Source organism: Vombatus ursinus, unplaced genomic scaffold, assembly GCF_900497805.2.
Source record: "Vombatus ursinus unplaced genomic scaffold, bare-nosed wombat genome assembly UNPS02004691.1, whole genome shotgun sequence".
Classification (NCBI taxonomy): Eukaryota; Metazoa; Chordata; class Mammalia; order Diprotodontia; family Vombatidae; genus Vombatus; species Vombatus ursinus.
Window position 1 is genome coordinate 4,252,066 of NW_020944469.1, and position 16,451 is coordinate 4,268,516.

At 43.6% G+C, this 16,451-nt stretch overlaps 1 protein-coding gene across 1 annotated transcript in view; it reads left to right on the forward strand.

The window, feature by feature from the left end:
• The window catches only part of LOC114026147 (transmembrane protein 182-like), a 29,960-nt gene that overhangs the window by 8,171 nt on the left and 5,338 nt on the right, over positions 1 to 16,451 (forward strand). Inside the window, exon 4 of the mRNA XM_027839763.1 lies at positions 1,976 to 2,113. Coding sequence (XP_027695564.1) covers positions 1,976 to 2,113 — 138 coding nt within the window. The remainder of the gene's footprint in view (positions 1 to 1,975; positions 2,114 to 16,451) is intronic.

The window sequence follows — 16,451 nt, forward strand, 5'->3', positions numbered from 1 at the left end:
ATTCCTCTAGCCACCTAGAAGATATGTGTCAGCAAGTATGTGAACTCATTCCTGTCATGGGGAAAATTATTCCAAACCCTTCCCTACTTAAATGGATGCTAGAGATTTTCCTTTCTATATGGAAGATTAACGTCCTCCCCCTGTCCCTAGTACTCTCACTCTGCCATCCTCGTGGCTCCAGATTCAGGGCAGTTTTGTAGTTTTTATTATTTCATAAATTTCCACAGACAGGATTCATCCCCAAGTGGCTGGCCTACTGGTGATGAGTCTCTCTGTACTTAAGTAGGCTAAGCTAGGTGGAGCCTTGGAAAGCAGAATCAATGTGCTGCTGGAACTGCACTTAAGGCCTTTCTAATATGTTTGAAGTTGCCAGAGCCAGGACTTTGTGTAGGATAGAGAGGACTGTGAATCTCACAATCTTGAGGCCACCTATAACCATTCAGTTAGATTTTGGTGTTCTAAATGTGAGATCTTTGTCTGAAGACCAATAAGTAAGTTATGCTGGATTGGCTCTGTCTTGAGGATTTATAGAAAGACATGGACAAGTGTTGTAAAGGATGAGCAGGTATGACTGGGGCATGATTTGTGTCACTGGAAGGAGTATCCACATTGATGAGGTCTCAGATCAACTAGAGTATGTGGAATGCAGCATACTTTCCCTTAGACGTCATGAATTGTGCTTGAGGTGGGAGCAAGCAGAAAAGATACCAAGAAGAATCCTATTTACAAGAACAAAAATGTGAGGTCCTTGTCCAATGGCCAACAAGTGGACCATACTGAGTGGCCCTTTCTGGTGGAGTAGTTGTGGGGACACACACACACACACACACACGGCTCAGGAAAGGCTTTGTCTAAGAGGTAGCAGTGGAATTGAGCCTTGTAGAGAGCTAGGGATTCCCAGAGGCCAAAATGAGCAGAGTAGTTTTCAGGCAAAGGGAACAATCTGCACAGAGGTCCAGGGGCAGGACCCAGAGGCACAGAGTGTCAGGTACAGGGGATAGCATGGAGGCCAGTTTGTATGAGGGGAAGTAATGGGAAATCATTCTAGAAAGATAGGCTGGCACCTAACATGAAATCAATCACTGAGGCCTTGGTTCAGGATGGGAAAGAAGGGTTCACTCTTTTTAGGGATAAGAAAGTACTTTCCTCCCATGAGATAAGGGATGGCAAAGTGCTTTGCCAACGTATCATAGGATATCCTAACCCAGAACGTCGTGATGTTTATGATTGATTCAGTGTTAGCCCTGGCCATAAGTGGACTTGAACTGTCCTTGAAACCATCTGTCCATGTGCAGCGATCAGTGCTTGCTTTGAAACATATTCCCCAACTTCTGGTCCAGATGCTTGGTAAAGACAGAAAAGGAAAAGAATTCTAGAGCAGCTTGTGATCTCAGTGACGATGAGTCGGAGAGGTAGAACACCCTGTTCGCCACTGTGTCTGGAAAGGCCTGTGCTGGTGATTCAGGCTCCTGAAAAGCAAAGTCATTTGAGGAGGCATCCTCAGTGCTCCATTCTGCTTCGGATCCTTGGGGTTAGGGTTTGAAACGATTTTCAAATGAAAGGTGCAATTATTACTCGAGAAGGGAATCTCTTTCTGGGGAAGCCATTGCTGAGTCCTCAGAATCACTTGTTATGGATTGAGTCCAGTGAAATAACTTCTCAGGGTTGGGCAGTCCCCTTCTAGTGTATATGCAGTGAGTTTGGAAAACTATGTCATCAGGATAACACCAAAGCACTAATGCAATCCAGACTCATTTGGCTATGGGAGAAGGAAGGAAGGTAAAGCAAATTGGAGGGGCAGAGACACATTAATCCTGTGTGGGCAAACATCTGATTCATACTGAGCTGCTGCCTACTCTGTACCTATGGCCATATCACTGCTGGAGCTCAAGTCTGGTTTGGTAAGTGGCCATGGCCTTCTGCTGTACTCATGGTACTTTCTCAATTATGTCATGCTCTTCTCTCATTCGTCTAGTGTACCGAGGGTTCTGGACGGTTTTCATCGTGCTAGGTGTTACTGCCAGCCTGGTGGGGGTATTCCTGCTGGTGTGTGGGGCGCCCTTTGTCAACGCGCGACTTTATAAATTTGGCGGGATCTTTCTTCTCACGTCAGGTAAGATGTCGAGTGATACTGAGAGGAGGACTGTGTGTTTGGGGCTGAGAACTTACGGGATAAGAGCCTTACCAAGTAAAGGAGAGCAGGAGAGAACCAGGTAGAACACACTCAATTTGGAATTAGGCGGCAGGTTCCAACCCTCATTGGACTGTTCCCTACCTGTGTGACCTTGGCCGAGGCATTTAATCTCTCTGTTAAAGGAAGAGCTACAACTAGATGATCTCTAAGGCCCCACTTACCACTAAACTGATAAAGTTTGTCATAAGTGAGTGATGAAAATTGTCTGGGAGATTTTAAAAAATTGTGTAATGGATTTTATTAAAAGCTTTTGGTTTTATATCACTTACTTTTTCAGTGTATCCCTCTCTCCCAGAGAGCCATTCCCTATAACAGAATAAAAAAAGATTTAAAAAATCTACTTTAATAAGAATAACCAACACATAGAAAAAGCCCACATTCCCTGCAGTGCTTCATGTCCTTAGCCTCCTATATCTGCAAAGAAGGAAGGAAGATGTCTTCTTAGATCTCTTCTTTGAGGTCAAGTTTGAGCATTACAATTTAATAGCAGTCAATTTCAACGGTTTTATTGTTCTTTTCTTTAAATTGCTAATAGCCATTATAGGTATATTGGGTTTTTTTTTTGGTTCTATCTATTTCACTTTGCATCAGTTCATGTGAATCTTCCTGTACTTTTCTGTATTCATCATGATCATTGTTTCTTATAGTACAGTAATATCCCATTACATTCATGTACCATAATCTGTTTAGTCATTTTCCAGTCTATGGGCATTTACTTTGTTTCCAGCTCCTTGCTACTCCTAATATAGTGCTAATATATTGGGTGGTTCTACTAACCCACTTCAGACATTTACCAGTTGTGTGACCTGAAGTAAGCCATTGAACTCTCTGCCTCAGTTTCTTCACCTACAGAATGCACTCAATGGCCTCTAAGGTTGCTTCTAGTTCTAAAGCTACAATCTTAGCATCCTCTGACCCACCTCTGCATCTTTGTCTACACCTCTGCTTATGAGCTGATGCCACCATAGTCCTCTGGTGTCTTATTTCAGGAGCTCTGGCCAAGCAAACAAAAACCTTTGTTTGGGTGCCCCAGTCTCCAAGGCAGGGTTTGGTGGGATGGCCTGACTTCCTTATGGAGCACAGATGATTCCATCCATTATTTATACTCAGCAGGGGCCCAATTGGGAACATGAGGAGGAATGCTTTTTGATGCACAACTTGGAGGTTTGAAATCCCAGGTGGAGTAATTTCTGGAGATATCATTTCCTGGTACTGTCATGCTTTGGCCTGCCTCACCACTGACAGTCTGCAGGGTTCTAGATCTAAGGCCTAGTCAGGAAGACAACATCATTGGGCTCTCCCCACACTATCCTTTTCCTCCAAAGTAGAATGGCAAGTCATCTGGGACTGTTAATGAAAGGAAGGTGTCCTGCTGTCTTCCCTCACTGAAATGGGGAGGTGTTCTGAGAGATTTGCCTTGCTATTTTACATGAACATGATGGGGTTTCTGAATGTCCCTCTTGAGCACTTATCAGTGCATGTGAGATTCGTTTTGTAGAATCAGAGGCTTGGAGTTGGATGAGACCTTGGGAGTCATGGGGTTGAACCTCCTTATCTTACAGACAGGGAGACAGAGGCCTAGAGGCAAAATTGCCATGCAATAATAATCCAACGATAATGGTCATCATCGGCAGAACTAACATTTATATAGTGCTGACTGTGTTCCAGGCACTGTGCTAAAGGCTTTACAACTACTATTTCATTTGATCCTCACAACAACCCTGGGAAGTAGGTGCTGTCCCCATTTGATGGATGAGAAAACTGAGGCAAGTAGCATTTAAGTGACTTGACCAGGGTCTCATAGTTAGTAAGTGTCCGAGGCTGGATTTGAACTCAGGTCCTCCTGACTCCAGGCATACTTCTCAGCATTCTATCCACTGTACCACCTACTTGTTCCTAGAAGTCACTGAGCCAGGATTTAAACCCAGGTCCTTTGACTTCAAATTTTGCCCTCTTTTGACCACATATTTTGATGCTATTGTTTCCCAGCCATACATTCTCCCTTACTATATATACCTCTGTCCATCCCCCAATCTCCCACTCTCTTGGCACAGTCTCTGAAGGATTGCTTCAGAATCTGACCATCTTGCTTACCTATGATCAGAAGTGTGACTATTTTAGTAGCTAATGCAGAAAACCAAGATGCCTTCTGGCAGGGTAGCGGACTTCCTTTGAAGTCATCTTTGCAGGGATATAGCAGAGAGGCTGAATGTTATTAACAGGCAGGAAAACCTTGGTTTTGCTTCCCACAAAAGCCACATCTCCATTCTGAGCAGCTTGGGGAAATCTTCCTTAGGAGGTAGTGACATAAGGTAAGGAAGAGCCGCTGTGCACCTCTGTCCTTGCAGGACAGCGGAAAATGAGAGAAGAGCATGCGCTGAGCCCAAAGAGGCTTCATTTCCATTCTCAACCGTCCATTTGGTCAGCAACAGCATCGCTACCTAGATAATTCTATCCGCTGTGGGATGCCCGTGCCAGTGGACGCTGGTATGGAAGGATGAGGAAGATCATGGCTAAAGGGGTAAACTCTATGTTCAGATCCTGCCTCTTCAACTTCCTAGCTGGGTGAAGGTCATGGGAACCTTTCTGAGCTTTGATTTCCTCATATGTAAAGTGATGATGATGATGATGATGATGATGATGATGATGATGATGATGATGATGGTGATGATGATGATGATGATGGTGATGATGATGATGATGGTGATGGTGATGGTGATGATGGTGATGATGATGATGATGATGATGATGATGATGATGGTGATGGTGATGATGGTGATGATGATGATGATGGTGATGATGATGATGATGGTGATGATGATGATGATGATGATGATGGCGATAGTACCCATAGTCCCCATCTCCCAAGTGATTGGTTGGCACAAGTGAAAGCATGTGAAGTTCACAGCACCATGTCCACATCTGTTTTCATTCTGTGGGTACATCCTGTACCTTGAACTAGGCTAAGCCAGTATTGCCAGGAATGTTAATAGTGTTAGGTCATCCATAGGGCTTTATGACTTATAATGACCTTTCCTCCCAAGAACTATGGGGAAAAGAGTACGAGCATTTCAATCCCTTTTTGCAGATGATGAAATGTAAGGGACTTGCCCAAGCTCACACAGCTAGTAGATGCCAGGACTGAGGCTCAAACCCCCTCAAACCTCCAGGCCTTTTTAAAGACCAGGTTTAGAAAGTGGGCAGGGGAGAAAGTATCAGGGTACTGGGCATCTGTGGGGGGTCAGGGCAGAGAGTTCTGCTGAAGGAGGGAAAGGGGGACGAATGGAGAGGCCAGGGAAGTCCGAGACCAACTCAGTGTACTTGGCCATATGCTTAGGGCTGATCTTAATGCCATCTTTTAGAACAGGAATATCGGAAGTGGGGATTTAGTTGTCTTGCTATCATCTCTAGGTAAATTTCACTAGTTTGTGAAAAAGGAAGTTTAAAATGGCCTTATGCCAAGGCATGAAGGCCCCCCTCAGAAATGATCACTGAGCTAATTAGCAGAAACACTTGGTTTCTGAGTCAATACCAGCTGAATGCACCAAGGCAGAAGAGAGAGGGAGCATTCAGCTGAGTTCTTTAGGCCCTTTGCCCTTCAGGACCTTCCAAAGGATGGCCAAGGCCATTTGATTGGAAGGGCTTGTTTTTGAAATTTACCCAGGAGTCCTCCTGCCTTGTTTACTACCAGGGACAGAAGCCCTTCTCACCTCAAGATCTAAGTGTCCTTTCATTCTGAGGCTTGTTTCCCATTAGTTCTATATCAAAAGAAAGACAGAAGTTGGGGGAGGGGAGAGGGAACACAAAGTTTTTCTCTTACAGGCCCACATGGCTACTCTTTTTAATCCATATATACTCAAATCTCAATGAAGTGGAACCCAGTCATATGAAACCTTCAATTAACCAAACTATGAGGGGCTGTACTAGCCTTTAGTAGGAAGAGGAAAAGGACAAAAATACCAACTGAAAGTAGAGATGGAGTACCCCCTACCTTTCCCCCCTCAATCAATAGTGTCTTAGAGTTTGTTCTGATCTCAGTATTCATTCTACCCAATCATTTACACCTTCTCCATCTCCATCTGTGGTCCTGAACAATGAGAATTTGTGTTTAGAATTAGAACTGCGGTTCTGCAATACTCTTAGTAAAGCAAAGCAAGATGACTACTATAATTGCTAAGGCAGGAAGGGCAATTTTATCTGTGTAATAATATAATATATATGCAGCATGTTTATAGTGCAGGGGGTCTTCACCTTTCTTGTGTCATGAGCCCCTTTGGCAATCCAGTGAATCGTGTTTTTAAATGCCTAAAATAAAAATACACTATTACAAAGAAAACCAATTATATTGAAATGTAGTTATCAAAATATATAAGAAACCCACCACTCACAAAAACACCTAAGTTCATGGATCCAGATTACAAAATCTTATATAGTGAATAGGAGGTCAGCATTGAAATTAGAAGGATCTGGATTCAAGTCCTACTTCTAACACATCCCAGCTGTGTGACCACAGTCAAGTTACTTAACCTTTCAGGGTCCCAGGCAACTCTCTAAGACTGTAGGTTACAGATGGGTTGTTGAGTTGTACCAAAGGAGGGAGTGTCCACATTGGGAGTTCTCCCATACAGATGGTATGGCAGATCTAGACCCAAAAGAGAAAATAAAATGGCATGGATATCATGTAGAAGGGGATAAGGCCGGCCTGGTTCACTTGGCTGTGTTCGGGCAGAGCCAGAATAACTGTTTGTCAGGGATGTGGTTCAAGGGACCTTGCAGTGGATAGGAAGTTGGAGGATATGACCTTGAAGATCCTGTCCAGATCTAAGATTCTGGATTTTGGAAGCAGTTTCAGACTAGTTCTCAGTTAACCAGAATATTAAATTACTCAGTGCCGAATTCCCATAGAATCATTAAAGACAACCAAAGTATGGGTGCATTATGAGCATTCTATGGCTGAATCTTCATACAAGTATTAAGTTGTATTGAAAGTTAAAAAAAAACACAGCCACTTGATTAATTTCACTTGTCACTGTGATTGAAAACAATCTGGAAACAGCATGTAAAGGCAAACTGAACTTTTTTCTCCTAGCTGATCTGGAGCTCAATTCTGTTCACCCCAGGACATAGTTCGCCTTCTGTTCCTCAGGAGCCATTTTCTGGGCCCCATCACTGGCTGGGAAACTAGACTGCAGCATATACAGCTGCCTGTGGCTTCTGTGCTCAGTTTGCTTTGATTAGCTTGGCAAGGCTTTTTGGGGACAACTGATTCCATACTTGGGGTCTGAGGTCTTAAGGAGGTGAGTATGAGGCCTTCCTCCCTGCTCAGGTATGTGGCCACCATGGCACTCAGCTGTGGCTGCTCCACGTAAGCTCGACAGATGTCGAGAGAAGCTTGGGCTTTGATGGGAAGCTGAGTATTCCCAATGGGAGTGTAGGATTTTGAGGGTGTATGAACTTGAGAGCAAAGTTGGCCTTTAATCTTTGAGTTATTGGGAGTTATTTGCCATAGTCATGGGCCTCTCTAGCATAAAGGCCAAGACTCCAAGGGTCCTGATCAATTGTTATTCATTTTTTTAAAATTGTTATTCATTTTGGCTTTATAATCTTGGGAACCTAGTGTTCCAAATGCACAGCTGATTTGTTTTTCCATTTCCTCCCATCTCTTTGGAATCTCAAAATTAGACATCTTAAACTTGATCTCAGTTTTCTGCATCATTCTTTTTTTTCTTGTTTTCCATTTCAATAGCTTCGTCGTCCTGATTCTCGACAAACTCAACTTATCCATAAGGCCACTCAGTGACATCTCCACAGGACTTCCCTGTGAATACATGCACCTGGGTCCTCAAGTTAGCTCTTCTCCTCCCACTTCCCCTCTCATCAGCCCCTTAGTCAGAAATGATTGCTGCTTGGGTGCTGTCATGACACTTGGTTTGTACCTCTCTTATGAACTTCTCACATTTATTTTGTCTTGGGATCATCTGTGTATATGCCTTATCTCGGTGGGTACTTAGGCAATCACTTTGCCTCCCTGGGCCCCAGTAGCCTGGTCTGTAAGATCAGGGCAAGATGTCCTGCTCCTTTAATTTCTCACTAGCTTTAGAGTGCCTTGAGGACAGGATCTGGGCTTTATTCATGTTGGTCTAACCCTCCCAGGGTTTAGCTCAGGGGCCTGCACATGGTGGGCCTTTAAGGAATGCTTGCTCAACGAACCAATGGTTTCCAAGTTGGTAAGACAGCTCAAGTTGGTATTCTTTCCTTCCTCTTTTTGGTGTAGATGTCAGAAGCTGCTTAGGAAAATATTGAAAATGCTGAAGAACCAATTGATTACATAATCTGCTCTATGACACTATCTCCTTTAGGATTATTTAAGGCATTTCTCCCCAATTTAAATTTGCTAATCCAAGAAGCATTTGTTATTGGAACTGCTAACACCTTTTGAAATAGACTTTCAAAAGGGGAGAGAAAGAAACACAAAAGGACTTCTTAGATTTAGTGTAGTCTCTGATATGCATGCCTAGCTGAATGGAAATGAAATCAGTTTTTAGAAAATGATATAATTAATAGCAGTTGAATTTTCCTTCCTTCTTCCCTCCCTCCTTCCCTTCCTTCCTTCTTCCCTCCTTCCTTCCTTCCTTCCTTCCTTCCTTCCTTCCTTCCTTCCTTCCTTTTCTCTCTCCTCTTCCTCCCTTCCACATTTTCACATTTTTGAAGACAGAGCTCAGTTTGACTGAGACATAGAGAACATGAAAAGAAGTGGTGGGATGTCAGGGCAGGCTGGGACATATTACAGAAGGACTTTAATGCCAGGCCAGGTAATTTAGAATTTATTTAGGCAATGGAAAGATGTTGAAAGTTTTAGAGTATGGGAGTAACACAGATTAGAGCAATACTCCAAAAAGATAGTAGTATTGTTAATATTTCCAAGACACTCTACATACATGATCTCGTGTGATCCCTTTAAGGATCCTGCCAATGAAGTGGCACCATCTCAGTTTTCCAGATGAGGACCCTGAGGTCACCTGACTCGCTGTGGGTCCATCCTGAGTGTGCCAGGTAGAGGCTAGATGAGCATTTGGCGAGATGGGGCAGAACATGAGAAGGGGAATTTAAGGTCAATGCCTTATCTGACTTCAGGCCCAGCATTCTTTCAGTACTGTAGCAGCTTGGAGTGTACATGGGAGGGGAGGAAGACTGCTGCCATCCAGGGAGTAGGCCCTGAACTCTAGAACTAGTGTGCTTGCAATGGCAGTGAATAGGAGGGCCCAGATGCCAGAGGAACTGAGAATGTCAAGTGGATTGCACTTGGTGCCCAGATGTGAGAGATGAGGGAAGGGGTTGGATCAAAGGTGATTCTGATGCTTTGAACCCTGGTGGTTGGGAATATGGCAGTGCTCTGGACAGAAATAGAGGCATCCAGAGGAGGAAAAGTAGGCCCTGTCCTTTCCAATAGATGTTCCTGCTGTTTCCCTTGGATGGAAGGCCTTGCCCCTCTCCTTTCCACCTGTCTTTCAAGGCCCCACCTGCTCAGCTCCACATTCCCAGTTCACAGTGACCTCTCCTTCCCCAGAATTCCTTCTGAACTGGAGGTTTACACCACTCGTTTGGTACTTCTACCGTGGTTTATACAGCTATGTAAATAAAATGCAAAGGTAGCTCTTTATCAGGAAAATATTTGTCTATTTACGGACAAGCAACCATTTCCTGCCCTGCCTTCTGCCACCCCCACCCCCCCTCACTAGGTATGTCAACATGGACAAGCCATTTCCCCTTTCTGAGACTCAGTTTCCATATGTGTAAAACATTGGTACTATTGCTAGTACATACCTCATAGAACTAATATATGTCACAGGGCCATAGATTCAGAGTCAAAGGGACCTTAATGGTCATCTGATCCCACTCCCCAATTTTACAGTTGAGGACACTGAGTCTCAGGGAGCTTAAGTGACTTGCTCCAGCTAGTAAATGCCATGTAAACCACTTTGTAAACTTTAAAGCCCCATATAAATGTCAGTTATTTTTATTGTTGTTGTTATTATTATCATTAATTGTTATTATTGCCTCCCAATAAATACAGAAAGGAAGAAAATACCTGGTAAATGGGGTCTTAAACTTTCCAAAAGGCAAGGCAGTGGTGGAGAGGCTGCAAATTCATTTTTCGCAGCTCTTTGTCTGGGGACCCATAGGAGGCCCATTTTATTTAGTCCATTACAGTAGGTATCGTATGTTAATGAAATAGAAATTGATTGGAAGAAGAATGCTTACCAAGGCTCACTTGCTAGCCAATTAATTTCATTTTAAATTACACAAGCAATAAAGGCTTAATTACATTCTTATCAATATATTGTATTTTGTGAAGAATGTGTGGCCATTTATACACACACACATGCTCACACACAGAGTAATTTTGTTATAGCCGATTAATTGGTACTTTATGCCCATGTCCATCATATACAATGTAAATTATGTATTTGTGACCCTTATTTTCAAGTGGTCCCCCACATTATCATGGACAACAGTGTTTAGGATAGATGACATTTAACCCCTTGGCTACTGACCTTCATCAGAATGGAATTTCTTTTTGCCATGAAACAAACAAAATGAATAGCATCTCATGCTGTGGAGTCACAGCACAAGACAGGTCCCCTGTGGTGGACGTGATTTAGATTTATCTGAGTTCTAAAACTCACGCCCATGTCCACTGGCAGAGCTTGAGAGGAAGCCTGTGATAAATAAGTCTGCCAAAGAACACAACAAAATAAATAATGCTGCTAGTAATGAGTTTTTAATGCCCTACTTGGACATTGTGCAGGCCTGAGACTGGGTTCTGGGGAACAATGAAGGACCTTTTTGGTTCTTAACCTAGGGACCCTGAACTTGGCTTGTTTTTTTCCTAAATATTTTGATAATTATATTTCAGTACAATTTGTTTCTTTTGTAATACTCTGCATTTAAACACATGGTTTCAAGAAGGGCTCCATTAGCTTCTTTAGCCTGCTGACGGGGTACGTGACCCCAACAAAGGGGAAGAACCCTCACTCTAATTATTTGCCTTATCAAATCATCACCAAGTATTTTTGAAGCACTGACTCTGTGAGAGTCCCTTTTTGTGTTTCAGTGGACAATGACATGGGATAGTAGTAAGGACACTAGCTTTGTGAATTGAAGGACCTAGATTTGAATTCGAGCTCTGGCTTCTTCTAGCTACATGACCTACCTCTTGATCTCAGTTTTATTAGTTGTAAAATGAGATCCTAAAACTAATATTGAGAAGCAAAGTGGTAGAATATGCAGAGAGCTGGATTCTGGGTCAGGAAGACTGTGGGTTCAAGTCCTAGCACTTACCCAGACTGGTTGTGTGGCCCTGGACAAGTCTCTTAACCTCTTGTACTTCTCTCTAAGACTCTTAAGTTGCAGAATAGATGCAGGTAGTCACTGATAAAAGTTTCGTCATCGGGAGGTCCCTGCACCAAAGAAATCACAGGTCTGGATAAAAATCTCGTATCTTGTCAACTTCAAAGGATCATTTTGGGCAAAGAACCTGGTAAGCCTCATGTGCTAGAGAATGTGAGTTATTATTGTCATGGACTTGGTATTGTTGCCATGTGCTCCAACCACATTTATCTGTGTTCTACAAGTATTGCTAGGAATACCTTACATTTATGGGACACTTTTCAGTGTTGCAAAAGTTTTTAATTTCCCATTAACTAGATAGGATGATGGGTAAATCATTTCCCTGCCTTCAGCTTCAGTTTTCTTCCATGTAAAATGAAGGGGTAGTTGAACTCTGTGGCCTCTAAGGTCACATCTGGCTCCAGTAGTCTGTGTTCTTTAGTTTCATTTTAATACCTACAATACCCTGTAAGGCCCAAAGAGTAGGGGTTATTAACCTCTTTTATAAATCGGGGAACTGAGGGCCAGAGAGGTTAAGAGATGATGCATCTGAGGAATGGCAATGATGCAACTAGAATCCATGTCTCCTGACTCCCGGGACATTTCAAGTGGACAATTGTTGATCAGGGCAGCTAGGGGGCACTGCAGTGGATAGAGCACCAGGCCTGGAGTCAAGAAGACTCATTTTCCTGACTTCATATCCAACCTCAGACCTTTAAGCTGTGTGACCCTGGGCAAGTCACTTCACCTTGTTTGCCTCAGTTTCATCATCTGTAAAATGAGCTGGAGAAGGAAATGGCAAACCAACCCAGTACCTTTGCCAAGAAAAACCCAAAAGGAGTCACAGTGTATCAGTCATGATTAAAAAAAGACTGAGCAACAACCTAGTGGATCAATTTTATTAACAGATATCCTGATTTGTATAAAATGTAAAACTTTGGTTTAACTTCCCACTAATTTTTGTAAAATCAAGATATAATTCTTGTAAAAAGTATTGAATAGAGGATAGATCACTGGATTTGGAATCAAGAGAGACCTGAATCTGAACCTTGAGTCTAACTCTCATTAGCTGTGTGACCTAGGGTAAGTCGCTTAAGCCTTCTATTTTCAATATCCTGATCTGAGGTCTATATGACCTGAAAAGAAGATAAACTGGCCATGGAGCAAGAGCAAAGGAGATCTATTCACTGGACAGCCTGTGTGTTCCATTGGCATCTACACTATGCCAAGAGAAGGAGAAGCAAGCCACTAGCATTTGGGAGGACCCTAAGCAGCAGACTGATGAGAGGCAGTGGACAAGAGGTGTGGATGGCTCACTGGCTGCGCCTTTGCAAGGAGTATTCATTTCCATGAGTTCACTGATGCCGCAAACTGTAGAAGCATCTAGGGAAGTAGCAACAACCCCTCCCCCAATGAAAGAATGAGTGGATGGGCTATGACCCTATAGCTCTAGTGCTGCCTATTAGAGGTCTGCTGTTGTTATCAAAGGATTAGCTATTTTTTTACTGTTGCTTGTTCAAGAACAAGCAACCTGAAGCATACCAATGTAGAAAAGGAATTGCCCAGTCAGTGTCTGACTGTGTGCATGGTTAGTCTGTGAATTATCCAGGACAGTTTTTAATTCCAAGGCTCTTTGTCCACAATCCCCCAGCAAAAATATTCACTGCATCCTCTGGAAGAGGTCAGTATATGCTGAATTCAGTGAATGCTGATTCATTTTGCTCTTCTTGAAAGGAATAAATGGAAATGTTTTAGTTTGGAGAGATCTTAGAAATCATTGAGTCCAACTCCTCTCAATTAGCAAGCATCTCTTAAGCACCTACTATGTGCTGGGCATATTTTTAAAAAGTCTCTCCCCTCAAGGAGTGCATGTTCTATTGTTCTCCTTATTTTTGTAGCTGAGGAACTGAGGCCCTGAGAATTTAAGCAGTTAAGCAGAATGTCAGAGTTGGAAGGGAACTCAGAGGAGGTCACATAGCTAGAAGGTGGCAGAGCTGGGACTCACACCTGGATCTTTTTTAAGTGATGCTCTTTTTTAAAGGATCATCGTCATTTTCTAATGAACTTCCCCTCTCCCCAAGAGAGCCCTTCTTGTAACAAAAAATACAGTTCAGCAAAACAAATCAATGCATTGACCATATGTGGACAACACACGCCTTCTCTAGTGCCCATGATCTTTCGACCTGTGGCCTCATTGTCAGGCTATTGAAGACACTTAACTTGGGCATGGAGTCAGCTTTGGATTGGTGGAGAGGAGGGGAAGCAAGGGAAGAATTTGAGGTAGTCTTTGCTGGTACTGGTGGGCTTTCATGCTGGAGACAGATCTTAGCCCCTGGGGCTGCCAAGTTGGACCCGGAGATATTGTGACAAGAGAATTTCTCACAAGATGGAAGCTGATTCTGGCGGCTGCTCTCAAGTCTCCAGCTTCTGGGCTGCCTCGGAGTGCTTTGCACATGATTTGTCTGGTAGCCCGGGAGTGCTGCCAGTCAGAGGTGTGGAATGATGCGAGTTTCATTCAATTCAGGGCCAAAGTTGGGGCCAGTTCTGCTCTCTGGATTGCTTCAGCTAGTCTTAGTCTTGACCCAAGCCATCAGGTGAGAGAGGAGACTGACTGGCTCCTCCTACCATTCTCTCTGCTTCCTTTCCTGGAGGTGGCTTCCTGGCATGGACTCTACCGTGTCAGCTAGTCTGTGGCTGGCTTACAGGGGCCACTGTCTAACACTGGGGGCTGCAGTGGGACAGGGCTTAGGAAAATGAAGCGTTAAGGCAGCAGATTGTGCCCAAGGCAGCATTTGGCCAATGCCAAGATCACTGATGGCAGCCAGACTGTGTCTGACAGATCAATATGCGCTCACAAGTACTTCCCACTCGATTATGCTTGTATCCCGACTCCGGGTCCATTAACTTGTCCTCAGACCTTCCCTTTTCCCACTCAGAGACTACTGGGGGCTCAGAACTTTGCCAGGCATGTGTTTCTATCTGCCAGAGCACAGTCATCACAGCTCTCCAAATGCTGATATCACTCACTCCCGAGGATTGGCTCTGGGGCCTAGGGCCATGGCCTCTCTAGCCCAGTTGGGAAGATGGGGGTGATGTAATTGTCTACCTTTCCTCAGTATTCTCAACTGTTAACCAGTTCCAGCTGGTTGGATGAGTCTGAATATGCATTCATTTACTTTTCGCTTTGCTATTATTCTCCTGGGACTAGAGCTCATCATTTAATCATTCTTATGAATTTGTTTACAGAGTCATCAAGCTTCTTGAGGGCCCAGTCTACCCTGATGCTGGGTTCTGTTCAGATCAAAGATGAATAAGACCCAGGCCTTATCTTCCTTTTTGTTCTTTGGAGCTCAGGGGATTACTGACTCTCTCAGCTCTGTTATCAGTTAATAAAGTAATTCCTCATCTTTCCAGCAATATTATCTACCTAGACTACAACTGAGAACCAGAAAGTAACCCAAAAAACCCTGCAGGCTTCAGAGCAGATACAATAGATGTTCAGACGCTAAATCCAATGTATTTTACTAATAAGAGAGGCCCTCACTCAGAGCCTGTTTATTCTTACTTTGGACACAATTAAATTTAGCTTTATGATATGGTTTTCCCACCCATAGGCATGATATATAAAGCAAAATAGAAGGGAAGAGAAGGGCTATCATAGGCAAGTATACTGGTAGAAATTAGAAGCAGAAACTGGTAGCAAGGGGGGAGATCCAAGGACTCAGAAGCAGATGCAAGAACTCAAGAAGCCCAGCAGCCTGGGGTCATTTATCATAGGCAAACCAACCTACGTAGACCAAAGCATTGCACATTTATCCCAAGAGGGAGTGTGGCATAATGGAGCCAGCCTCAGAGTCAGGAAGACCTAGGTTCTAGGTCTGCCTCAGAAAGATATTGATTATGTGACCCTGACCAAGTCCCTAACCTCTCAGTGCCCCAGGTGTTCTCTAAGACTACAGATTGCAGAGCAGTGTCTGATCTGCATTGGTAGAGGGAGTTTCCTTACATCAATGAAATCACAGATACTCCCCCCGCCCACACACACACAAATCATCTCATTTTTAAAGATGAAGAAACTAAGGTTCAGAAAGTAAAAGAGACTTGCCCAAGGTCACACACAATTCCTAAGTGGCAGAATTAGAACACAATGCATTTTCCTAAATGCCAAGACTAGTGATCTCTTCATCTTACCATGCAATCTCCCCAGAAGTCCTACTAGACACAGCTCCCATGTGCCTCGGCAGAAGACAGGCACTTTTCAAAAAGGGGAAAACCGTCTTTGATCTTGGTCAGCATCTTGCCAACGTGGATTGATGGTGAATCCCAAAGGTTTTATTTTTTTACAGTGCTCTCTTGCCCAGCCGCAACCAAAATCAGTAGAACTGAGTGGCTTCTGTCATATGGGAACCGAAGTCATTGTGTGAAGGGGACTTGTGACAAGAGAATGACAACAGAATTAGGATGAAGGGAAAATCTGCTGACATTTGGACTTTCCATAGCATGCTCTTCCCTTTAGAACACTAAAGATCACGGGATCGAATCAGAGGACCCCCGATTTAGAACTGGAAGGGACCTTATAAATCATTTAGTGCAAATCCCTTATTTTAAAGAGAGAGGGGGGAAGGGAGAGGAAAAGGGAGGGAGAAAGAAAGAAAGAGAAGAGTGGAGAGAGGGAGAGACAGAGAGAAGAGAGGGAAGAGAGACAGATAGAAAGAGACAGAGAGAGAAAGAGGAGAGGGACTAGAGAAAGAAGAGAGTGGGAGACAGAGAGAGACAGAGGGAGAGAGAAGAAAGGGAGTAGAGAGAGAGAGACAGAGAGAGAGAAAAGGGGGGAGAGAGAGGAATGGAGAGGGAGGGAGAGGGAGGG